The sequence below is a fragment of the Euleptes europaea genome, chromosome 5 (assembly GCF_029931775.1).
Source record: "Euleptes europaea isolate rEulEur1 chromosome 5, rEulEur1.hap1, whole genome shotgun sequence".
NCBI classification, from domain to species: domain Eukaryota; kingdom Metazoa; phylum Chordata; class Lepidosauria; order Squamata; family Sphaerodactylidae; genus Euleptes; species Euleptes europaea.
Window position 1 is genome coordinate 91849455 of NC_079316.1, and position 26394 is coordinate 91875848.

A 26394-nucleotide genomic window follows, 5' to 3' on the forward strand; every position below is an offset into this window, starting at 1 on the left:
AATGTATTTATTTTAAATGTTAATATTCTGTAATCTCAATGCATAGAGTTTTTCTGAGGCAGCTCTGTATGTGCAAGGATACTGAAAGAGTTGCTTTTTCTACTGAAAGAAATGGGGAAGTCCTTGTGTATGCAGTAGCAACATGTATTCATTGCATGTGCAGATTTGCTAGAGTTTCCCTGCTATAGAAGACCTCATGACAATAAATGGCAAAGGAACATATAAAGAAACTGAAAGAATCTCTGGCACCTGTCTACCCAGCAGAAGACACTGCAGAGATGCCCACACCGAAATCATTTTTAGAGGTAATACATAAGAACTATAGGAAACAGAGGCATTAATAGAAATTTTAGAATTAGTTGACAAACTATAGCAAGTTATTTGAACTACATTAGTTCTCTTTAGATGTCTTAAAGTATTCAGACATTATCACAAAACTATTATAAAAATGAGATTTGCCATCAAAATAATCAATAACAGATGAATAGAGGAGGTCCACTAACACACATTAAAGCAGCACCTTATTTGTAAGCTTTTTTTAGCAATGGGATTGTTCCATTGAAAGGGGGCTAAAGACAGGCTTAGTTAATCAAGAGTGTTATCTGATATTTTAGGACAATCATAACATGGGTGTTCTTGTAGTATAAAAAAGGAAATATGAAACAAATAGAATTAAAATTATGCAAAAAAAAAAGGCTGTCATATAAAATCAAACATGGCAAATTTAAAATTATTTCCTATTACAAAAAAGACAACCTTTCCCCCAGAAAATCAACAAATGCTCTTGAAGTTATGGAAGAGTTAAGGATGGAATCATCAAATGTGAGCAAGTGAATGTTCATCATCTGGTAACTAGAAAAGAAGGTAAAAGCGCTGATGTATCTTCATGGAGCTGCTTTTCAAAACAAATATAAAAGTTTCTCATAGAAGGCTGAGAAAATCTCACCTTATAAAAAACAAGCATAGAACTCTTGTCTATGTCTTAATGCTCTTCACATTAGCTGATGGACAACATGCCAAGATCTTCATGTGAAGGCTTCTATTATTATAGAAGAATGAATGAAAAATGAAACAGAAGCCAGTTTCCTCTCACTATTAGCAGTGGCTCTGGCCTCTGGAAGAGGAGAGCAAAAAACACTGGCATGTCCATCTCTTGTAGCCGCACCAGGTCCACTATTCAGGAACAAAACTCTGGCGTGCATGACTCAAGAATATCTCTGTGCCCCTCGGAGATAACTCAGTATCTTCAGCAAACCTTCAGGCACGGTGTTCTTCTGTCACCACTGTAGGCCTTCAACAAATATCTCAACCCTCTTACTTGCTTCATTTTTTGGCTATCAGCCAAGGTGTTTGACCCTTTAAGTGACAAATAAATGATTTCATATTGAAATGCTCTTTCAGAAGGTTATTAAAGCACTGCTCCCATTTGCTTTAGATTATGCAAAATCTTAACAATCAGTCTAAATTCACCCCAATTATACTAGTATATATTTATAGCAGATGGCCACATTTATCTCTTCTAATTAATATCTGCCAATCACAGCAGCAGCAAGTACTCTATATCTTCCGTCTGTACTTCATTGGCCGATTGAAGCACTCCAGAGTTAGCTGTTTTGGTAAATTCACCATCCCTGTTCTGAATATGATGGCATCAACAGCAAACTCCCATTCATTTTAATGTGGCTGCATCTAAATCTGAGTTATTTTTAGTAGTTGCCTTGAGAGCTACCCATTTAGGGCACATCCTGGGAGCTGTAATTCTTCCCCACCACTGCCCATTTTGATTTTTGGAAGCTGTGAACAGAGATTTGCCGGATACGTGGATTGTTTGGTGGGGGTGGTAGATGTTTTATTATCCGAATGATATATTTCAAAACTTTGTGCTAATAGCTTGTCTGAAAATAATTATTGAGTCTTTCATGGGAGAAAGGAGGGCTAAACATGACTTAAATTTTTAAAAGTCTTAAATATTTTTGCTTCTAGAGGAATACACAGCAGCAATCTATTGATCACTAGTAAGACTTCATCTGGAGTATTATTTTCAGGTCTAAGTTCTACAGTTCAAGAAGTATTTTGAAAAATTAGAAGGTATTCTAATGAATGTGAAAAGAGTGAGAAAAAGAGGAAATAACTAGAAATATTTAGTCCAAGCCAGCAGAATCTGACTTGCCAAGCTAAACAAAACCTGTAATTGTTTTTCTCCCAACTTCAGCGGACAGGGCACACAGTTGTCTTCCTTTTTCTCATGCTGATGAGCCACATATCCTAGTAATTTTTTTCCGTGATAAAACCTAGGTTATGGTAACCACTTCAAGTGTAAGAGAGAAGGAAAGGAACTGTACATTTTGTCCACTATAGGAAGCACAAGAGCCAATGAGTATTAAAATTAAAGATTAAATTACTATAATTTTAATTAATAATTAAAGTAATTTAAGAGCTATGTGGCTGGTGGGAGCGGGCATGCCATTTTGAATTTATGCCATTTTGAATTAAATATTTAGAGGACAACAATGTATTGGAAGAAGAGAGATAAAAAGCCAGGCATGAATGTTTGACAATTCCATTTCTTGCTGTTTGAGCAGAACTAGAATTATTTTGGTCCAGGTATGCATCAGAAGCCTACAGTTCCCACCAGCGGACTCCTTAGTTATGCTTCGTCAAGGGTCAGATCAGGCATGATGCTGAGGCTCTGAGGCTGGGCATGTGGTCCGGGGGGGGGGGGGGCTGCCAACTGCCAGGAGAAAATTTTTAAAATGTTCTGTCCTTTTAATACAGGCTTAATGGGTTGTTACATATGGGAAGTTTATTTATCTCCATGCCATTAAAACCTTCAGATGACCATTACCAAACATTGATCTCCATTGAAGTGACAGAACATTTTTCTCCAGGTCTGTTGCCAACCCTAGGTGTATGCCTCCTTCTGCACCATATTTTCAATCTGAAGCAGTCCCATGGGGCTGTTATTTTCCCCAATGGGGTAAACATTCAGGTCCTTAAATAGATCCTAATCTAGTACTTTGGCCAATTCTAGAAGACAAGTCTTCTGCATGTTCCTGTTTTGTTTGGTACTAATATTTGCTAACATCAGTGGTGCCATCTGCTGGTAGTTAGTTTAAACATTTGAAACCCATGTGATATCTCTCCTAGACAATGCCCATTAAATTTCATTATATGATGTATTTTCAACAGAAAATTTCAATTTCATTTTAATAATGAATATTCATAACACTTTAATTGTTTTTGCATTCACTATTAAATGGTTTTTCTCTTTGTATTTACATAGGGTGGTTCCTTTTGGCACCCTCAAATGCAATAATTTATAATGCTGTAATACTTACTAAGAGTGCACAAATATCATGCAAATATTGCAGCTGTATTCCACAATGCAAAAAAGCATAGTATCAATATACATATAATTATACAAGCAACTGGCAATCAGATAAAAGGAAAACTTTAGTATTTTCTGTACAAAAATATGCAGCTTTTCATAAATTGTAAAATGCATATCTTTTGGCACTTCCACACAAAGACACTGTATAAAAATAAATATTCTATGTACAAACACACATACACAAACATACACACAGGACAGTCCATGGTTAAAATATTCACTGCAAAAGAAAAATACAAACAATGTTAGTATAACACATAAAGCTTCTGGAATGAGATTTCCTATATAGAGAAATTGCTGTGAAGGTATACTTTCCATGTGAGCATGTTCTATGGTACTACTCAGACTGGGCACAGTCCAGCCAAGGTGAAACACTTTTAAATCCAATTGATTTTTGTGTGAGAGAGTTGCTCACATGTCTAACTCTCCTGTTGAAATCAATGTGACTTTAAAACGATTTTGGCTGGACTGTGCTTATTGTATTGTCAGCAGGAGTTGAAGAGAGTTGAATAAATTTTAGTTTCTTCACCTACTAATGTTACATTGTGGAACTGTGTTCTGCAGTAATTCAAATGGCAAGGAATACTAACAAGCCAGACCCCAATGAAACAATTGGAGAGCCTCAGAAGGCTCACAAGTCAGAAGATCCAGTATTTATTTATTTCCAAGACCATCTTTAGACACTACAGTGTAAATTTCCCCATGCTTTTAGCTTGGGAAAATAAAAATCTGTCACATTACTCTGTAACACACTGATCACATAGCCAAGACTACTTCTATCAGTAATCACTGTAGGAGACACTCATACTTCCAGAAAGATTTGCAGTTGCTGTAGAAGAGTAAGGAACTTGGACACACACACACCCTGCCGCAGGGGTTACAGCTCATTCCTTGAGGGGGAATGGCATCCTCTGCAGCATACAGAGCAGTCTCATTGCTAGAGGTGGCGTGCCAGGCATCAGCCTGGAAGTCTGTGCATTCCTTTACCTGTCACTACCGCCTCATTTGGTGAGAAGGTTCTGAAACAAATTTTGCCAAAATAAGCATCTGCTATATCCCTCTGTGGTACTTTACTGCTCAAGAATATCCTATAGGTCCAAGGCTGCTCCATCCAGATGACCGGAGAAAGGAAAATATGTTCACTTACCATGAGTTTCCGTTCTTGGTGGTCCTAAGGTGGTCCTAGAGGCACTCTTCCCAAAACACTGGGTTATGTTAAAGCTGGCTAGATGTTCTCAGCAGAACCTTGGTGTGACTTCTGTGGAATGACCACTTGGTTACAGGTTTACAGCCCATTCCTGAGCCGCGCTGGCGGCTCAACCCAAAGGCCTTTGGAGACCAACTAAGGCCTCCGCTGGCACACGGGCCCACAGTGTTGTCACCTGGAAGGAGCACGCCAGTGTGAGTGGCCCCAGTGTGGGTGTGCAGGCCCGGACACCGGTCCCTGAATGCCGCGGCAGCAGCGCTGAGCCCAGACGCCGGCACAGGCTTTGGCAGCGAGCCAGGAGGCATTCCTGGGGCATTTCAGCGCCGGGCAGGGGGTGGGCTGAAATGCCCCAGGAACGCCTGTTTTGGCTCGGGAACGCCCCTTTTTGTTTTTGACAGAAAGGTTTTTGGCGCCAGGTTTTAGGGGTGCTGGGTTGCCTCCTAAGCCCGGCGCAGGCATTGCTCTCAGGAATGCACTGTTAGTCAGTTTGAGTCCAATGGGATGTCTCTTTATTTGTGGGGTTCTACTATTTCTGTCATGTTTTTAAAATGTCATTAACTTTTTGGAGTTAACATTTCTTTTTCTAGTTTCTTGATGACAGGGTAAAATGCTTCTGCACCAGCCTAGAGAGTGGAAGAAAAGCCCTTCCCACAGGGGTCTCCATAAAAGCATCAACCCTGTCTGCCTCCAGGAGGAGCTCCTTCCCATAGATCCAGGACTGCCCCACCAAGAACAAAAATCCATAGCAAGCGATCATATTTTTCTTTCCTATTAGGACCATATTTGTGTAATACTGCTAAATCCATCATATACAAGTTTGCTAACTGGGAAACGATTATGTCAGTGCAAGTCCTTCATGCGCTACAGACTTTTCTTATTAGATGCACAACATGCGGCAACGTATTTATCGCCATACCATATTATTATTTTACCTTATTCCAGCATCCTTGAATTGGCAAACCATCTTCTCCCTGTGAGAGAGAATGACAGAAGGAGTTTAGATGTCAAGACACAGAGAAACTAAAACAGGTCAGGAGGGGAATCAGTAATGCAGCTGCAGAAAAGATTTTTAAAATCAGGTGAGATGGAATACCTTTAATGTAATTCATCCTGAACATATTGTACGTTGTGTGAATATGTTTGGTTCAAGAATCCTGCCTTGCACATATTCAGCAAACTCATATGATCCAAACTGCAGCTATTAGAATCTCAGGACTAAATTTACTTTGGGCCTTTCTAGTTTACAAACATAAGGGTATAATCCAGATCAACTGAAGGTATGGAAATGTTGCCAAGGACTTCAATCATAAATGGATTATGCTCTCAAATATACAGTTGTTATTTGAGCTGTTTTTCCTCAAGATAGCTCTCCTGTTACAAGGATATTGCAGCTATGGAATAGCACATATGATGTCACTAGTCATGAGCAGTGAATCCTTCATTTATTGTATTTTGTGAACATTTTAATTATTTAAAAATTTCTTAATACCGGTAGATTGAATATGCTCTTAAAGTTCTTCTCAAATATGTGAATCCTCAATAGTGTCTTTTAAAAACACCAGAAAGGTTGTCCTCTCCCATGGATATGTTTACTAAACATTTTTACTTAAAACCTTTAATTTAGTTCTTTGTAGGCTGTCATCTTGCAAGTTCCTCCCTTTAAAAAAAAATAGTGAAAGAACCAACTTCTGCAGTGAGACTATACTCACACATCTATGATAATCAGAGAACATAACTAGATATGAGATCGGTGATGAGATTTCCTGATAATTTAAAAGTAGCAACAGAGCCCAATTTGGATTGGTGTTGTAGTGTGTATGGAAGAACTTTAATCCACACGGTTTTCCTGGCAGTAACTGCCCCCCAAGCCTAGCAGAGAATAGAGGCAGGTATACTACAAATACCTGTTCTTTCCCCCATGAGTCGAATAGCAGCATGTGTGTGTTGGGGGGAGGGGTAAGATGAAATAAAAGTAAAATATTAACCCCCTTCCCTTGTGCTACAGCCTAATCCAAACTGCCCCTCCTGCCATGGCCTTTTTAAACAAAATAGATAATGAGATCCAATCACTGATCTCCTACATCTTGTCTAATTATGCCCTGAGAGGACAGCTGTGGGTGCTAATGTCTGAAAGGCCTTTGTGTCCATAAGGAACTTGCAGAGCTGTGCTAACTGAAAAACAGGTTGCTTGCCTCTAAATGTCCTTCAAGTGGTCAACTGTGCATCACACTGATGAATGAAGACTAGCAAGCCGATTTACCTGCAGGAGGGTATAGGTGTGTTTAGGAGAAGGGATACTGCAGAATGCCTCAGTATTAAGGGCATAATATTTCATAAAAGGGGATAGTTGAGTCCATGTAGCAGCATGGCACAGTTCTGGCAGAGAGATTCCTTTGGCCAATGCAGAAGAAGTAGCCATTGCCCTGATTGAGTGAGCCTTGGTGTTTGAAGGCAGGTGTTATTTTATTTAAAACATTTTTATGCTTCCTTTCCACCCAATCAGGGTCCACGAAATAGTAGAATAGTTCTACAGTATGGGATATCCAGTGACTGATATGCTGAGATGATAGATGTTTCCATTTTTTTCTACTAGAGTAAGGCAGGAACATCTGGTGTGTGTTCAGGAGATACAACCTGTGAAGAAGGTCAGTGCCCTCCTCACACCCAAGTAATGGTGTGACCTCTTGGCATCTGTCACTGAAAATGCAAAAAGGTCAGTAGGGCTGTGCCCTGGTTCAAACGGATATCAGGGAAGAGGACCATCTTGTCCCAGTGAAAGCACAAGAAAGGTGGATGCATTCAAAGAGCAGACAGTTTCAGTGCTTCCCTGACACAGCAGATGGCAAGAGAAAGGCAGTCTTGAAGGAAAGCAACTGAAGACCACAGGTTGTCACGGGTTCAAAGGGCTTGCCCATGACCTGAGAGATGACCAGCTGGAAGTTTCAAGCTAGTATAGAGGGTGCTCTGGAGGATAAAGCAGAACAACACCCCAGAAAAAATTGTTTCATCATTGGCTGAAAGAAGATGGAGAGTCCCTGGATGAGAGGTCAAAAAGCTGAGGTGGTAGCCAGGTGAACCTTGAGAGACAAGCATGCCAGACCTAGAGAAAAAAATGGAGTAGGTATTGTAGAATGAAAGGGAGTGCATACATGGATGAACCTAGTCCATGCTGCAAAGCGAAGTTGGTGATCTGCTTCTATTTGTTGTCATAGAATTTCCTAGAGGATGGCTTCCTGGCATTAAAGAGGACCTCTCTCACAGTTTCCAGGATCACTTGTTTAGCAGAATCCTCCAGGCTTCCAGGTGTAGGGTTTCCAGGTGTAGAATCCTGCCCTGATGCTCTGATGAGTCCTTCTCTATCTTCCCAAGGACATTGAAGACAATGGGAACAGAGGAAAAGCTTAAACTATACACCCAGAGCATGTTATCAGGAAGGCATCCCCATTGAATTGTGTCCTTGTCCTTTTTGAAAGCAGTAACTGTAGCACTTCCTGTTGGACAGTGTGGCGAACAAGTATCATTGGCTGACCCATTGATGGGAGACAGGTCTCTATATTTGTTGCTGACTGATTACGAGCCAGCATATCCTGCCTATTGAGGGCATTCACCCAGGTATTATGATCCCCGGCAACATGAACTGCAATCAGTGTAATGTGGAAGCTGATGCATGTCTCCCACAGGAAACAGGCAAGATCATTTAGGCTGGTTGTTTATATAATACATTGTGGTCGTATTGTTGGTGGCCACCTGTACTATTTTTCCTCTGAAGCTGGGAAGAAAGGCATCAAGACATTTGTTCACTGCTAGGAGGTCCAGATGCTTTATATGAAGACTCTCCTCCTGTGTGGACTAAGTGTGTATGGACCAAGTGTCAGAATGAGTGTCCTGTCCCCAGAGAGAGGTATTGGTCATTAGAGTTGGAGTTGACTTGGTGGAAACAATGAGCATGATTCTCATGATTCAGGTGACTTAAAACAAAATTACAAACCACAAACAGAAAAGAAATAGATAATATAACAGCAATGGTGGCAAGTCAAACACATAAGCATCTATAAAAGGTTTCCAAATAACTAAAAATATGTCCATACACAATTGTTGTCTATATGTTATAAATTCAAACGTTGATAAGGTTGTCAGGTCCTCGACGCACTGGATTATGAGAGGTGGCCATTTATCTGTCAGTAATCTAAGTCTTTTAGCAATAGTAAGGGCACAGAGGGTTCATTTTCGTTGACCATGAGTTATCCTCCAAAAGACTGGCAAATAGTTTAAAAGTACATAAGCATCTTCAAAGATTAATGAATACTCTAATACAAAATAGATATGAGTAATTACTTCCTCCCCAAAAGACCAAATAACTGGATACACCTAAAATATATGTTTAAGAGAAGTGTCTTGTAAGTTACAATGCCAGCAATCAGAGACTTTACTTAGCCCTTTATTAAAAAGATGCTGTGGTGTCCAATATATTCTAAACATAATTATTTTGCTGAATAAGTCTGAGCATGAGATCCACAGAAACAACAGGTATAAATTTAGGGCTATATCCCATTACGTTGGCTAAGTAGGGCAATCTAGCTTCTTATTCCATTCATTCCTGAGACTTTGCATATCATATTTATTAATTAAAAAGGTAAAGGTGATTGTAAGCCGGTTTGATTTTTCTTAAGTGGTAGAGAAAGTAAGCATATAAAAACCGACTCTTCTTGAAGGTGTCACCATTTCTGTGATGGCATGCTGTCTGTCCAAGGGCAGGCACACTCTCATAATAACTGAGTTCAGGACAGCCCCAATGGGCTGGATCCATTGTGTAGGTTTGAGATGCAACTTTTTTCTGATGTACAGGAAGATTGTGATCCCTTGACACCTCAGATGAGCTGTGACCATTCCCATGGACTCGGTTAAGATCCTTATGGTGGTGGAGAGCCCAAAGGGCAGCATTGCACTGGAAGTGGTCATTCCCCACAGAGAAACAGAGAAGCCAACAATGCTGTGGTTGGATCAAGATATGGAAGTAGGCATCTTTGAAGTTGACAGACATGAACCATGTTCCTGGCATCATGAGGTGGCATGTAGGGTCACACGCAGAAGTTCTTGGTCTCAATGAACTTGTTGATATCCCTGAGATCAGGCACAGGATGGAGACCTTCATTAGGACAGTGTAACATCAGGAGTAAAAATCCTGGCCTCTCAGGAAATGAGATGTGGGTTTATTGCTTCTTTTAGCAGAAGGGAAAATGGAAGAGGGTGGTATGGGTGGATGCTTGGTGAGGGAGGGAGGGAGGGAAGCAAACTCTATTGTATATCTCATCCTTATGATAGTTCAGACATGGTGGTCCAATGTAATTTCCTCTCAGTCTGGAAGATGTTGACGAAGGTAAGAGGAAACCTTTAGAGTGAGGTCGTATGAAATTTCAAAACCGGGATTAATCCTGAATGACAGTGTGTGTTGGGAAGATGGCTGAAATTTGGATGAGGAGAAGGAGGAACAGCATCCCAAAGGGAAGGACTTCCTTTTGAAAGACCTGCCAGAAGACAACCTGACATTTTTGGTCTGCCTGGGGGCAGATTGCCAGCACTTGGAACTATAGGGAGCCTATATGAGATCTGAGTTAGGCCCATTGATTTCATAGTAGTGCTGAGACCTTGAAGGAAGTTGTCTGTCTTTGATCTTAAGAAGTCCTTCCTTTCTTTTAAAGATCAGGTCCTCCATGTGTACCCTGACATCTGGTGCTGGGTTAAATGAATGGAGCTAGGCATGTCATCTTTAGGGTACTGAAGTTGCCATTTGTTTGCAGCCACCTTGAGCCATGTGTTTTGCTGTCTGCATATTTGCTTTGTGACCCAAAATGCTTAATCTCTGAAGGTAAAGGTCATGGATTTGTAGGCCTCTGGGAAATGCTCAAAGATTAATAGTTTGCTATCTTAAATGACAGTGGTATATACTTTACAGCCCAAAGCATCCAATTTTTTTCATTCCCAATTGGTAGGAACTGAGTGAAAGACCTGTTTACTCTTTCCCATGCCTGTCTCAACAATGACAGGTGCTCAATTGTAGTCTGTATGGATTGTTGGTCTTTCTTGATGTCAGGGGAGTGGAGACTGACTTCTCCCAGGACTCTTTAGCCAGATCAAAAAGTTTATGGACTGGATGAAAAACGATAGGAGCATGATAGTTCAAACCGGAGATGTCCCAAATGGGATCTGGCTTAGCCAGTGGTTGTTTTTGTGGCCTGTAGGTCCAAAGTGGCTGGCATTGTTATCTGTTCCACGCGTAGATGGCTATTCTCTGAGGGAAAAAGAACAGTAGGGGTCAGACAGGCTGTATGTTGGATAGGAAGCTGACACTTTGTCAGTCAGTGTTGGTCTGATTGGAGGACAGGTTGATCAGTGTGCAACAACTGAGAAGATCCTGATGGAGAATGCACTGCAGGTGGGGGTGGGTTGTTGCTGAGATGAGGAAGCAGAGGGTTTGACATTGGTCAGTACCAGGATATTGGATGATGCGGGGACCTATGCGACAGAAGAGGTCCTGGAGGTGATAGAGTGCACAATGTGGTAACTAGAGTAGGTAAAAAGGAATGAGAGGTGATGACCTGTGCATTCACAACAGATGTAGCAACATAAGGCTGTGGAAGAACTCGACAAGCCAGGTGCCACATTCAACTGCGTGCCTGATGTGGTGACGGCAACATAAACTGGGTTACCCAGTACTGAGCAGTATTCTTCATGCCGACCCTGGTATGAGAACAACAATTGTCTCTGTAATATGCTGCTGGGGACCAGCAACGAAGGGAGTATCTGTCCTCTGAATAAGCACTGTCATCTTGCCTGTAGCTGTGGTATCAAGAGGTACGATGTTATCTTGGCTTCTGGATCAGCATGTTTTCTCATTATTAGGGTATGTGTGAGCAATGTAACTAGTGCCCCAGCACTTGCTCTGATTCCTCTTGGTACCGGTGATCCCTGTAAAGTGGGGCGCAATATCCAGATGGGAAAATCAAATTCTCGATCAAACCTATTTCCCCCATGTGCCCAGTACTCAGAGTTGTTCCCTAATGTGTCTGCTGTGGGGGACGAAAAGGAACTGACAGGAGAAGTGTGACTGTTCCCCCTACAGCATACATATTCTGAGATTGCATGGGGGGGGGGAGATTTCATGCCTTTTTTGTAGCTCTAGAAGTTTCTGCAATTGTGCTCTGCACAGCAGCAGAATCCATCAGTGTGGTGCATGGAGTCCATGAAGAAGCAACTGCTGTTTATCCAGACTTGTAGCTGGATGATCTCTGGGCTATTCAGGTAACTGAATCTCTCTCTCTTTATATATATATATTCACGTAATGTTTTCTGATTTCTAAAAAGAGAAATCTAGAGGTTTGTGTGAGAATTTTATGACATTTCCTTGAAAAATAGTTATGAGGAGTTTGGTGAGTTCATTTGGCACTGACACACCTGTATAAATTTCTACATGCATTTCCCTTAAAACCCACTTATTCCCAATAGTTCATAATCACTGGCATATATGTCTGCAGAATTCAATTAAATGAACTTCTATTAACTGGAAAATGGAGAAGTTCCCATTGGTACAATGGTCCCATTGACAGGAATAAATTGTGTTGGGTGGAAAATCCAAAGTTAGGGAAAATGCAATAGGAAAAGGAGTTACAATTGAGGGATCAGCAGAAGGATATAGTCAATATAATGTTCTTGCTGGTAGAGAGGGAGAAGAAAAAGTACACTTATTAGTATATCAAACTTGAAAAACATGAGCTCCATAGACATGACCAGCGTATACAGCAGTCAAGAACATGCAGCAACGGTATGAAAGGCAACAGGCAAGCTTTTTGCATGCTTGAGTCACAATGTCTCATACTACAGGCTTACTTGGCACATGACACCAGTTCAGCATACACTTTTACAAGATTTGTGTGTCTATGTGATAGCATGAACACATCGTCTGAAAATAGCAGCAATTAAATGGGTAGAATTTGTCAGAAAGTGACAACCAGAACAGAATCCTGAAAAAGATTCTGTTAGTGAAGCAGGGATTCCAGGATGGTTCCCACTTGCTCCACAGCAGGACCAGCACGTCAGATGAGGAACTTCTCTGTTCCAGTCTCATCTTCTCTGCAGCTAATTTCTTCCCACTTTCTTCTCAACCTTCTATAACTTTTCTACACTTTTTTTCTCAGTCTTCTCTCACTCTCTTCTCTTGGCTTTCCCTTGACTGGATTACGACAGGGAGCAAAGAAATCTCCATTTTTAAGGGAGGTTTTTAAGGTCCTCATGGCTTCCTTGAGCTGTTTGAGCTTCTCATCTCTGAGCAGGCACAGAACCAGCTATCTCACAGGTAGCTCATTAATTTCAAGCCACTGAGCAGATGTGTCTAAAGGAGTGAACAGCTGCCTGAGGCAGTTTGAGGTGTGTAATGATCCCACCTAAGGAAGTATGGCAAGTTATACAAGCTGGAACTGAAAGGATGGGTTGCCATGGCCTACCAAGAAGCCCTCCTGTGCTATTTGAGATACCTGAAGTTATTCTGGAGCCCACCACCACTCTGGCAATTGATCTGGATGGTAAGGCAGATAGCTCTTCAGACACAGGTACCACCCCAATCATCCCTTTAGATAGCAACCCAGAGGCCTGTCCTTCCCCAAAATCAGGGGAGCCCATCAATGTCACAATGAGGGCACTCAACGTCAAGGAAACACAGGCAGCTACATTGCTACTACAGGAGGCTCTTCATCATGCCCAATGATAACGTAGGCTTGGGCACCGCCCTCAGGAGTCACTCCTGCCACCTCCGTCCGGTTTTCCCTTCTGCCTCCTGCCTGGGCCAGCCTCAGAATGGGCAGTGACGCTGGAGGAATGCTCCTTATGTCTCTTTCTGCCCTGGACCTTTGCCTCTCTCTCTGCATCAGGCTATAGTCCACACTCCTCCCCAGCTGGCCCTTCTTCCTGCCTTTTATCTCTGCCATGACCTCCACCCTCTCGTTCCATCCCAGCTTCCGCCGTCATCCCCTAGGTGCTCCCCCTTTCCCAAGTCCCTCTGGTTGTCCAGTGCTTGCGGAGGTGGGACTGTGCCCTCCCTCCAGTCCCAGAGTTACTCAAGAGTAGCCCAACCATTTGCAGACCTTTCCTTGGCTCTTCTGCCACGTGGGGTTTTGCCTTCCAGGTATAGGCAGTTTTGCTGATCAGCCTTCCAGCTTGGCAGCCTGTGTCTACTGTAAGCTGCGAGCTGTGGGGAGGCAGAGTCAGCATCTGCCGTCGTCAGTTGAGCGTTTCCCCTGACCAGCTCCTGTGCTGGGCGTCCAACAGGTAAGTGTGGGGGTTGAGGGAAATTGCCAGCCTGGGCTTCTCTAGCTTCCTTGGTGAGCAGGCTGTGTGGGCTTGGGCATCAGAGGCTGTGTGCTGGCCTTGTCACCTGGCCCCTCCAGCCACCTTGGCAGGTTTGGCAGGCCCCCTGGGTTCTGGAAGGGAGCGTCTGTCTGCCCATGCTGGCTGCCACTTTCCCATCTGCCCCTGCCTTTGGGGCTGCCTTCTGCGCCTGGAGAGCGGGGGAGAAGTCTTTGGCCTCATTGGCCTTGGCTGCCTCATCTGCAGCTGGCCCTGGACAGTACCATCTCAGTGTCTTCTTCCCCGCTGCTTTTATTACATACTGCTTGTACCGCAGGCCTGATCTTGGGAGGAGGACAAGGAAGATTTTTTAAATTATCTTATTAAAATTATCAAAAATTAAGGGAAGTAAAGGCATGGCATTCCTTCCTCCTCATCTCCCTTGTTCTAACCTAAGCATCAACACAAGTTCTCACTAACTCCCATTCTTTTCATGCAGACATAGGGTCTTCTCTTTACAACTATTTACAAATACTGCTATGGGCAATAATATCCAGTCAGATAAGGCTGAAACCTCTCCCCCTCCATCTGACACAGAAGGGAAATGGTCAAGGGATCACATTTCCTTCTCTTACAGGCTTTCATTATGGGTAACCTTCCACTAGCAACACATATACCAGCATCGGGCACGATTCCCAGTATTTGCTGGTAGGATGGTTATTCCCAGTATTTGCTGGTAGGATGCATTCAGCAACACCTAACCTGGGAGACCATCTCTATGGACAGGGGGGTAGCCCAAGTCATCAAGAAGGGCTATAAAATACTTTATTCCCTTGTCACGATTGCCAGCCAAGCACTCCTGGGTGCTCCAAGCTATTCATCATCTTCTGGTCATCATGATCATAGAGTGGTATCACACTCCCCAATGTTCTGCAGCATGAACTATATTTTTATGTTCTACAGAAAAACTGGAACAAAAGAGTGATTATATATCTCAAGTGTCTGATCAGGTCTATTTGGAAATGTAAGCTCTGCAGGGGAAGCCTCCTGGCAGTTATCAAACCATCCAGTAGGTGGAGTATCCAAATTCCATAGACACCATGAGAATTATCTCATCCCCATGCATCCAAGCCACTAGAAGAACCTGCATGTCTCCTATAACTAAATCCATTTTAATACGAAGTCTTCCCCTTCAGAGTCTTTTGTTCTTCATATCCTCATGAAGATAAAGGTGGTCACATCTTTAGGGTATCCATGTTTATCCATATGAGGATGATCTCTTAATTTGGTTGATTGTCTAGGGACAGGGAATATCAGGAGACCTTAGCTGCCTCCTTATGAAAATGTGAGCCTGATCGGCTTGGAAGCTCACTTGGAAGTCCAAGGAAAAAGTAAACAATTAAGGCTTCATACAGAATATATGGTAGGTTGGAGCTTAGGGCCATCCCTGAATGCTTTCCACAACCAAATGGCCTGTGATGGCAAAAGCCAATGTGAATCAACTGAAGGAAACAAGTTCTCACTGTCTGCATAAGGAGTCTGTTGCTCTTCTCAGTTGGGTGGAAAAAAATTGGTATCTCTGAAGGCTCCGCATGTTAGAGGAATCTCCAGGGCAGACTGGCTAAATTGACAAGTCCTTGACCATGTAGAATGGGGCCTCAATCTTCAGGTATTCAGGGCAAGCCAAAGGAAATGAGGCACTCCCTGCAAGGTGGCAATGTCAGCCTCCCTTTCTACCTTTGTTTACCATTACAAAATGGATATTTATACTTCTACTTCACCATGTCCTGTCAGCTTTTCAAGCTTTTCTCAGTTTATCTTATCACATGCAAAGTTTTTCTCTATATGTTTTTGCTGTTAATACTGAAACGGGGAGGTCCCTTCTCCCACTAGCTGGGGTAAAATTCAGCTAATTAGCATGGTCCTGCCTGTGGAGCAAGTAGGTAGAATAAATCAGCCTCCATCCATCAAGATGAAACTTTCACTCTAACAGCCCATTCCTGAGATAATGGCATGTGGAGTCGGCGGGGAAGAGGCACAGTGGCGCCTCTTCCTAAACCAATTCATACATGCCATAAAACAAAAACAAAAAGCCATTTCGTGGCTTTTTGTTTTGTTTTACCAGGGCTAAAAGCCCCATTAAAAACAGCGATGCTGAGCCTGCTCAAAAGCAGGCACAGCACCGCTGTTCCTGGTGCCAGAGTAACCAGCCAAACTGGGATAGGGCTCCTCCCCCTGGCCTGCCCCCGGAACACCCCCCTGCGCCAGCGCGGCCTCTCCACGCTGGGGGAGGGGCTAGGCGCGGTCCCACGGCACTCGGCTGCCAGTGGGACTGGCCTCGCTGCCAGCGTAAGTGCATGTAATAGCGCAATTACACGCACTTACGCTGGCAGCAGGGTCACGCCGCCTCCAGAAGACTTTCGGGGGGCCCTTTCAGGAATGGGCTGTAAGAATCTCTGGTCTTTTTAACTTTCTGCATTCATGTTAGGCATGCCTGCATCTCTCCACATTGCATCCTTTGTCTTCAAAAGGTTTTAATATTCAGTGAGGTTTGCGCATATATATATATATGTGTGTGTGTGTATCAAATTCTATAAAAACTCAAGCTCATTCAGAATAAAGTAAACCTATTAAGACACATGCAACAGAAGCAAATTTGTAAATACTTCTATGGATTTAAATACTTTTTACAGAGTATTATTTGGGCTTTTTATACGAAATTTGCATTTCCTTGGTAATTGTCTCTATTGAAATGTAGAACAACAGCCATTTCTGTAACCATGATACCTCCTGGAAAATTTATGTCAGCAAATGATTTATATAATTTCTTAATTTAGACTGTGTTTAAAGAATTGAACACATTTCAGAATTAGAAAACAGGACAATGTGCAATGTCCTTGGATAACGTTCAATGAATGTGAACATAGAAATAGATATGTTTTGACGGGAAGGATATGAGATTGTGTAGTGAACAGCAAGATCAAATGGTCTACAGAGACAGTTATTGATGTTGTCCTCCTTAGAAGTGAACATCTTGCTGTACTTTGCATATGTTTCTAAGTAAGTTTGATGGGTCAGTAGAAAACCTTAAAGAAAGGTTAAAGATTAATCAAAGCAGCTATGAGCAGAACCTTTGCACTGTTTAATCCAGCAAAGTATTTGTTATCAGCCTCATACATTGCAGGGAAATGGTGGTAACAGCTAGTGACTCAGTCAAAACGTTGTTATGGGTCATACTGTTATAGGTCATAACACATTTTAAAGGAAAGCGGAGATCTGAAAAAGGGGTTTGCAGTAGCAAGGGGGGCAATCAGAAACATGCAGGAAAGGGAAGGTAACACCATACCAATGGGCAAGGGGCATCCAGCCCGTCCAGCCCTGGTAACCCCGGCTCACCCTTCTCGCCTTTAAAACCTCGGAGTCCCTGTTCATGAAATCAACCACTAGAATTACTTTAGTCAGTGCAGATGATCTCCATTTTATGGATGGAGAGTCTCAGTACAATAGTGATGAATCTAAGGGCACTCAGGTTACATACCCAGGGTATTTATGTACAATGGCACAAAATGATAGCAAATACCACTTTTCCCCCGTATTCTGAAACAATCAGAAGACATTTCTCTTAATCTGATAAATGTAAAAGGCTCTGTAGAGGCAGAAGAATTGGAAGAAGATGCTAATTTTTTAGAAAAGGTTTCTTAAGTAGTCTTTATTCACAACAAAAATAATGCGTGAAGGTACACTTTAGCTTGATAGATGGTTTTGTTTTAGAACATAATGAAGTTAAGGAGATAATGAGTAAAGCTTTGGGCTACTGAAACATTCTTAAAAGAGTTACACTGGAATGTTAAAATTCCTAGTGCTGTATGATTAATTGATTGGATATTATTATTTTTTAAACTGTGCTCTGGTCTCCAGTGTCTTACCAACATAACATAACACAATAAAACTAAAGCATAATAAGAATGCCAATTTCAAAAAAGACAGGACTAGATTTCCTAAAATAAGCATATATTCTGGGTGGGCATGCAAGCCAAAGTATTTTAAGCCCTCCATAGGAAATGTCTTATGTGTTTCATTTTTCAAATTATCTTTCACATATTTTAAAGTACTTTTGTGTAAAAGACAATTGTAATAATTCTCACATGCAGCTGAAAAGAGGCTCCATGTCAAGAACTTTCCTTCTCTTTTTATAAAACAATTCTGTTTCCACTGGGTGTCATAAACTGGGTACCCTGCATCAATTCCGGCTAGCAAGTTCTCTTTGAAACAGGATTTGATCACCACTGGACGAGGAGGAAAGAAGGCACTTTAGACTCCATTATTGCAGAGGCCCTGTTCACACATATTTGTTCTCTTGGTGATTGCAAAGCGATGACTTGTATATGTGAATGCATCATTGTGTATCTCACATTCAGAGCTTTCATATTGCCTTACAGTTCATCGAACAAACACATTTCATTGCAACACGTTCAGCAGCAAGTCATCAAGTAATTCAATGATATACATGCATGTATGAACTGGTCCTTAGTCGAAGGCAGAATCTCAAACAGAGTGCATAGGGATGTCAAACCTTTTAAGCTACAGCTGTTTGTTACCACAGTCGACTGTTCCATAGCCCAGTTGCTTATAAGGCTTGCTTTAGCTTTTTGTCATTGTTGTTTCTTTCAGTGGAAGCATGACAGAGCCTTATTTTTAACAGTTCAATCAGTAACTTAATTGCATGATTATTGCCATTTATCCTTCTTTCTTCCTCAGTGGCTGAGAGCATCAAACAATACATTTTATAAAACACAACATACCAATGGACAGGGTGCATCTAATCCAGGCGCTCCTTGGTCTCCCTTATCCCCTTTAGGCCCCCTAGAGCCTTTCTTGCCCCTTTCCCCCTGTGAATAATAGTTTATTAATAATACATTAAAAGTTCAGGATCATCCATTTCAAATCCATGTCAAAAACAATCCCAAATATATAAAAATATATAAAGAATAACTTTAAAGGCTTGATTTTTCCCATTTAAGATTTTGCTTGCAAAATCCCTGGATTGACTTGCATTTTAAATTTAAATTTGTGTATATTTTTAGTAATTATTAAAATCTCGTATGAGTAGGATACAAAAACTCTGTTGTCACACTATGCCAATGGAATAGTCACCAGTGATTGGCACTGGGAACATTAACTGCCATCTTCCTCATACTTGCTCAGAAGTTATACTGCCCTTATACAGAGGAGGGCAATAATTGAGGCTGCAATCCTAAAAACGCTTTCCTGGGAGTAATCCCCACTGAATAAAATGGGACTTACTTCTGAGTAGACTTCCATAGGATTGCTCCTTAAATTTGCTCTTTATGCACCGTGTGATGGGATTATTCTTCTGTTCCAGTGACTGACTGCCCTAAACATCAGTGAAACTAAGGACATGATTACAGCAGCTTTCTTATCAGGATGTAACCTGGAAAAAGTTGGAGCCATTTGCACCACATTTGGGGAGGAGTCTATAGAAAAGCGAGGCCTTCATTACAGAGAACCTCACTTTGTCATGACATTTTGCACAAGGTCTGCAGGAACAATGAGGAACAGCAGATTGCTTACCTGTAACGAATGTTCTTCGATTGGTTGTCTATGCAAATTCACCTATATGATTCTGCCCTGGCACAGAAGCAACTCTGGAAAATTCTAGAGCTTAAAATTGGTGCTCAAATCTCTTCCTCCAAAGGAGGGTACCAAGCTACTGCTCCAGTTCTGAGGAAAGGGGTGAGAGTCTTCCTATTCCAGGGGTCTCAAAACTGCGGCTCCAGAGCCGCATGCGGCTCTTTGGCCCGTTGAGTGCGGCTCTCCGAACTTAGTTCGGAGCCCCTGCTCTTGCGCCCGCTCGCGCCGGCAACCAGGCTGCGGAGCCGGTGCGCCTCAGAGACAGAGCGGGCGAGTGGGCGCGCTGTCTCTCCCTCCCCACCCACCACCATGGAGAATGGCCGGGTCCCCCTTTCCCTTTCCCTCAATGGTTGGGAGGCTAAAGCCTCCCCTCCCCTCTAGCTGCGCGATTGCTGGGCGGGCGGCTCGGCGGTTCCTGGCCCCCCTGCCTATCAGCTGTTGGGCGGGGCGGGCTTCCTTTGGTAGATCTGGCCTCCGGCTGAGTCCCATTGGGAGGCCATGTCTACCCACTGGCTTTCTTGGTGGTAGACCTGGATTCCAAGGAGGGGGAAAAGTCCCCCTTCAGAGGCCAGGTCTACCAATTGGCTTCTATGGGCCTCCGGAGGCCAGGTCTACTGCCAAGAAAGCCAATGGGTAGACCTGGCCTCCCAATGGGACTCAGCTGGAGGCCAGGTCCACCAATAGGCTTTTATGGCGGTAGACCAGGCCTCCAGACGAGGACTCCAGATGGGGAGGGGGAAATGGCAGGGACAATTTAATTTTTATCAATAAATAAGATCACTATTAAGTATGATATCAAGTTTTTTCAGTGTAAAAGGTAAGGTAAAGGTCCCCTGTGCAAGCACCGGGTCATTCCTGACCCATGGGGTGACGTCACATCCAGACGTTTTCTAGGCAGACTTTGTTTACGGGGTGGTTTGCCAGTGCTTTCCCCAGTCATCTTCCCTTTACCCCCAGCAAGCTGGGTACTCATTTTACCGACCTCAGAAGGATGGAAGGCTGAGTCGACCTTGAGCCGGCTACCTGAAACCGACTTCCGTCGGGATCGAACTCAGGTCGTGAGCAGAGCTTTTGACTGCAGTACTGCAACTTAGCACTCTGCGCCACAGGGCTCTTCACTTTATTCAGTGTACCTATAGTTTAAGACTTAAAACTTTAATTAAAGTTTATTAAGTTAATAAACAGTGTACCTACCTATATAGTTTAAGTTTAAGAAATCTGGCTCTCAAAAGAAATCTCAATCGTTGTACTGTTGATATTTGGCTCTTTTGACTAATGAGTTTGCCGACCCCTGTCCTATTCTGATCCTTCTGACAAGAGCAAGAAGCTCTCTCGGAGATAATAGAACCAAGAGGCCAGCAGCAGGGAAGGTGGCATGATAAGCACTGATGACCATTTGAAGAACATCAGTTACTGGCAAGCAACCTGATTTTCTTCCTCATGGTCTCTGTACAGTACCATATATGGGAGCTCAGCAAACTAGTTTAGCTGGAGGCAGATGCTCAATTGTGCTCAATTATTCCAAAACTTAAGTAGAAACTGTAGCCAGGTGGCCGTTCTTTATATTTTCTGAAATGAAACCCCTTTGAAGAGTGCCCAGGAAGTGGGTACTGCTCTCATTGAGTGTGCCCATGAAGTCTGTGTTAGTTGCTTTGCCAACAGATAGTATAGAAAGATGGGGCAATATATTTCAGTTGCCCTTAAGGTGAGACTTTTTTGTCCTTTTATGGACTTCTATAACAGAAGAACAGATTGTCTCTACAGGAGTCCTTACTTCGATCTAGATAGAACACAACTGTTCTCTTGATATCTAAGATGTGGAGAGTTCTTTCAGACTGATCCTTGGGCTGTGGGAGGTACACAGGTAATGGGACCTCCAAGAGGAGGGGGGAAAGGTAAGAATCAGGTGCAAAAAGAGTTTGTTTGGTGGAAAACAAAGGTGGGTCACACCTGAAGGCACAGTACTTACTGTGAAAGGAAATGATGTCTTGAATGAAAGGAATTTAAGACCAGACATTGCTGGAGGTTAAAATGTCCACCCATTAAATGGGACAAAACAAGTGATAAACTCAAAGAGGAAATTATAGTTTTGATTGGGGTGTGCAGGTAATTCAGGCTCTTTGAGTAAATATTTGATCAGGTCATGTGAAAATACAGAACAATGGTAGATATCACAGAAAGCTAAGATGGCTGCCCAGTGAAACTTCAATGAAGAGAAACCCAGTTCAGATTGTTGGAGATGTAAATTGTAGTCAAAGATGTCTGGAAAGAGTATAGCGATGTGGGTGACGTAAGACGAGGTAAGCTAGATTGACAGCTTATCCCACTTTGCCTTGTATAACTTCCTTATAGAGGGTCTCCTGGATCTGAAGATGACTTCCTGAATGGCAGGAGTGGTGGGAGGGTTGGATCCCCCAGGTAGTCAATTTGAGCACCATGGCATTGTGGTGTAGTATCCTGCTCTGATTCTGTTGCAGGTCTGGGCAGGATGGTAGATGGAGAGGAAACCATGCCTGATAAGATCATTACAATAAGGCCCAACACTGCGAGATTCAATTCCTTCTTACATGTCTGCGTAACTGAGTACATTGAATTCAAGAATCAGAGTTATGTGCTTCACCTAGACAGAAGAGGCAATAGGAAATCTGCCCCTACAGACATGGCAATGCTAAAAGAAAAGCTGACGTGTAATGAGCAGACTAAGATAACTGATTGGGAAGAAACATGGAGAAAAAAACACACAAAGACAATGTCCAGGAGAAAAAAGACAAAACTACAGAAATCTTTTTTTAAAGGCCTTAAATGACAATAAAGGAGGGGAAAAGAAAAACCTGAGCTAATTTCTTCAAGAATAAGCATAGAGTTGCTAACAGTCATCCAGTCAGAAGAGAAATGAGAAAGAAGACATTCGCCTCTCACCTTGGAATAATTGAAGTAATATGGTAACCTCTGTTGAGGAAAGGGATTTTAGTACTAATTATCTATTACTAATTACGTAGAACTCTAGAATTTTCTGAAGTTGCTTCTGCATCAGTGCAGAATCCCGTACACAAAACTGCCCATATGACAACTTGAAGAGAACCAGTTACAGGTAAGCAATCTTCAGACACTGTGCAAAACATTTTAAGGAAGTGAGGTCCTCTATGATGGTCTCACTGTTCTACAAAAAAATCTGGAAGTACAGGACTAACTAATCATCCTAATGTGCCTGCTATGAGGTATCATCTGTGCAGTCACACAGTTCACCCACCTCTACCACTGACCTCTCTATCCTCTTCGGAAGAGGTTCTAGAAGCAGTCTAAAGGAACTGAATGGGAAGGTGCTTGCCCCGCTTCTTGGAGCAGCTGCAGTAGCGTGATCAGTGCTCATTTTGTCCCTCCTCTATTGGGTAATGCCAAAAACACTCTAAGAGATGTTTAGCAGCATCTACAGATTTGCTGTGGCGATCACATAAACCTAGGTTGTGTGTGTAAAGTGCCTTCAAGTCGCAGCCGACTTATGGCGACCCCTTTTGGGGGTTTTCATGGCGAGACTAACAGAGGTGGTTTGCCAGTGCCTTCCTCTGCACAGCAACCCTGGTATTCCATGGTGGTCTCCCATCCAAATACTAACCAGGGCTGACCCTGCTTAGCTTCTGAGATCTGACGAGATCAGGCTAGCCTGGGCCATCCAGGTCAGGGCAAACCTAGGTTACTCTCCAATATTAGTGATGTTGTGTGAAAGCTACAGCCCTTTTACTGGTTCTGTGAATTCCCATGACATACAACACAATTTCTAGAGGATTACATAGTTTGTGGACTCATTACAGAGCTACCTCTGAATACCACCCAGTACTCCTGCCACTATTCGATTTTGGATGTTACCCCATGGCATGGGCAAAATTGATAAGTTCCCCCTACTCTAGTCTTGTACATTTTGTTCTGCTAACTTTTATTGTTATTTGTGCTAACAGGAATTTTTAAGGCATTTTTAAATTTATTATTAAGCCCACTTGCTTAATTTTTCAAGAGGGGAAGCCATGTTAGCCTGTTGTAGCAAAATTATAGGAACCCAATGGTACTTTAACACTAAAATAATTTATTCCAGCATAAGGTTTTGATAGAGTTCACTTCATCAGATACATAAATTATAAGTTCGTGAAAGTTATTTATACTTAAAGTTACAAGCAACCGAAGGGTGGAAGTGGGGAGATATGAAGCAATGCCAGTTTGAAACAGCAAGTAATCGAAGAGAAATCTTTGGATGTACACTTCATACATCTGATGGTGAGCTCTGACTCCTGAAACCTTAAGTTAAAATAAAGTTTGTCTTTAAGGTGCCAGTAGACTTCTATTCTGCTTAATTTTGTTTCACTGAAAAGAACACTACAAGTACTGTTAATGCTGTATTGTTAAATAAAAAACATGCTATAAGATAACCTGTTCTAAAATAATCTATTTTAACATGAATTAGCAGAGTTCTGACATGATTTTTGTTTAATCTAAGAAGTAAAATAAACAAAGCTGATCTGTCCTACTTTGTTTCTTAAAATAAAGCCTCAAAGGGATTGGAATGGAGACCATCGGTCTCATGCTACTCCACGTAAGGTGAAAAGTCACCCTGAGTGTCACCCAAGTTTTTAATATAGCCCACATCAAGCCAAGGACTAATATTCAACAAGAAAACAAACATATGTAACCTTCCTGAACCCATTAAAAAAAATCAGCTACATACAAATAATAAAACGTCTTGCTAGGTGCTTGCAGTGTAAAATGTAAGTGGGATTGTTGGAAAGGAAGTTTTATTTAGTAATTGGTATAAGGATTAGATGGTACAAGTGGAAAACATTAGGCAGAAGAGGTCTCTTAAAGTCTATTTGTTTTTAAAAAGGAAAATAAATGGGTTTTTGGCAAAATTAAGGTGGCAGGAGAAATGGATAGGAGAGGAGAGGTCACCCAGGATCAAACGCTGGCATAGAGGAAGGATAATCCAGGAGAAAATGCAGAATGGGTTGCAGCAGGAAGAGGAGGAAGGACCCAGGAGAAAAGGCAGAAGAGCAGGAAGGGATAAGGGGGACAAAGGTAGACCTGTGGAGGCAAGGAACACACATACACGCGCAAACACACACAGACAGAAGAAAAAAATTTGCAATTAAAATGGCAAGTTCAGCTTTAAAGCATAGATTAAACACCGACACTTTTCCAGTTGGCTTGGTTAGACAAACACTCATCAGCTCTCAGTTATAATATGACACTACATTTTCTTGCTTCAGGGGTATATGCACTTCAAAAAATTTCATTTTAAATTAAGCTGGGTATTTTAATGATTTTGGGTATGCCAAAATTTTGGGTGGGAGAGTGGTTTAATTATAGTAATTATTTTCAAGCCCAATTTTCAAGTTCAGGAATTTCAGCTCCCAAAATTCATGCCCATCCCTGAAAAAAACCCTGAAATCTTTTGCTGCATGCCCTCCTCAAGGGAAAAAAAGTGGGAAGGGAGAGAAAGGAAGTGTCAAAGTACTCTGGGGCCCTAAAAGTAGATGAGGCCAGGTCTACCTTCAGGGCCTCCCAGCTGTTTGGCAACATGTGGTCCCTTTAAACTTTAAAGAGATTATGCACTGCAGAACAGCTGAAAGCCCAGGTTGCTTCCTCTCCCCCGCTTCCTCTCCACTCTTGCACCTCCCAGAAACCCCCAAAATTCCAGGAGATAAATTACAGTTACTCCTGGAATTTCAGGGATGCTTGGGGTCATTTCGGTTTAATTTTGGTTCTGGTACATCTGAATGCTCACCCCTAATTATAATTCCTGCAGTGACACAACAACCACGGAATGTGACCAACAAAAAAATAAGTGCCAAACTTTATGTAGTGATCACAGATCTCTGTGTCAGAAATAGGTCTGCCATCACATCTATAAAAATAAGAGATAAGACTTATTTCAAATGCATCAGAGAGGAGAACCAGGGTGGCCCATATCCCTGTTCTGCCCACACTTTCTACCCAACCCCACTTCTCAGCTATTTTGCTTTTTTTTGGTGCTCTAAGACTAGAAGTAAACATGTTGGGAGAAAAATTAGTCTGGAAAAATTAGCCCACTGGGGGGAGAATGGGAATAAGTTGTCAGGATAAGGTTTGAGCACGACCCTCTTACCTTTTTCTAGGTAAAGGTGCAAGCACCGTGTCATTCCTAACCCATGGGGTGACATCACATCCTGACGTTTCCAAGGCAGACTTTGTTTATGGGGTGGTTTGCCAGTGCCTTCCCCAGTCATCTTCCCTTTACCCCCAGGAAGCTGGGTACTCATTTTATCGACCTCAGAAGGATGGAAGGCTGAGTCAACCTTGAGCCGGCTACCTGAAACCAACTTCCGTTGGGATCAAACTCAGGTTGTGAGCAAAGCTTGGACTGCAGTCCATACTACAGCCAGGGGGCTTTTCTACTTTTTCTACTGTGCTTTAAATTGGCCCTTCACCATCACAATCCACATAGTTGGGATTCAGCACAACCTGTGCTGCCACCACATCTGGTTTGGTAAGACAATGTCTTCAAAGTGCTAAATTGTGCTAGAGATGAAGTAATAGGTTGTTCAAGTTGCACTTTTCTGGACTATGCCTTAAATTAGTTTCCATTCAATAAAAAATACACCTGATTGAAACATTATTCTGTTCTCATTATTTAAAGGTTCTCTTCCATCAACTCTCTTGCCAGACCACTCTCTTACCAACCAACCATTTCAATTTTAGTCAAATAAGATCTTTCTTCCAAATATTGTGTCCAAATTTAAGTTCAACTGAAAAAGCCTCAGGGTTTTGTTGTTATTCATTACAG

At 42.3% G+C, this 26394-nt stretch overlaps 1 protein-coding gene across 1 annotated transcript in view; it reads right to left on the minus strand.

Moving 5' to 3' along the window:
- Nucleotides 1–773: 773 nt before the first annotated feature.
- Nucleotides 774–26394, minus strand: part of COL13A1 (collagen type XIII alpha 1 chain) — a 132196-nt gene continuing 106575 nt past the window's right edge. The window contains exons 24-27 of the mRNA XM_056850513.1: nucleotides 17281–17358; nucleotides 5531–5569; nucleotides 3582–3611; nucleotides 774–1356 (exon numbers count right to left, since the gene is read on the minus strand). Coding sequence (XP_056706491.1) covers nucleotides 1338–1356; nucleotides 3582–3611; nucleotides 5531–5569; nucleotides 17281–17358 — 166 coding nt within the window. The 3' untranslated portion in view covers nucleotides 774–1337. The remainder of the gene's footprint in view (nucleotides 1357–3581; nucleotides 3612–5530; nucleotides 5570–17280; nucleotides 17359–26394) is intronic.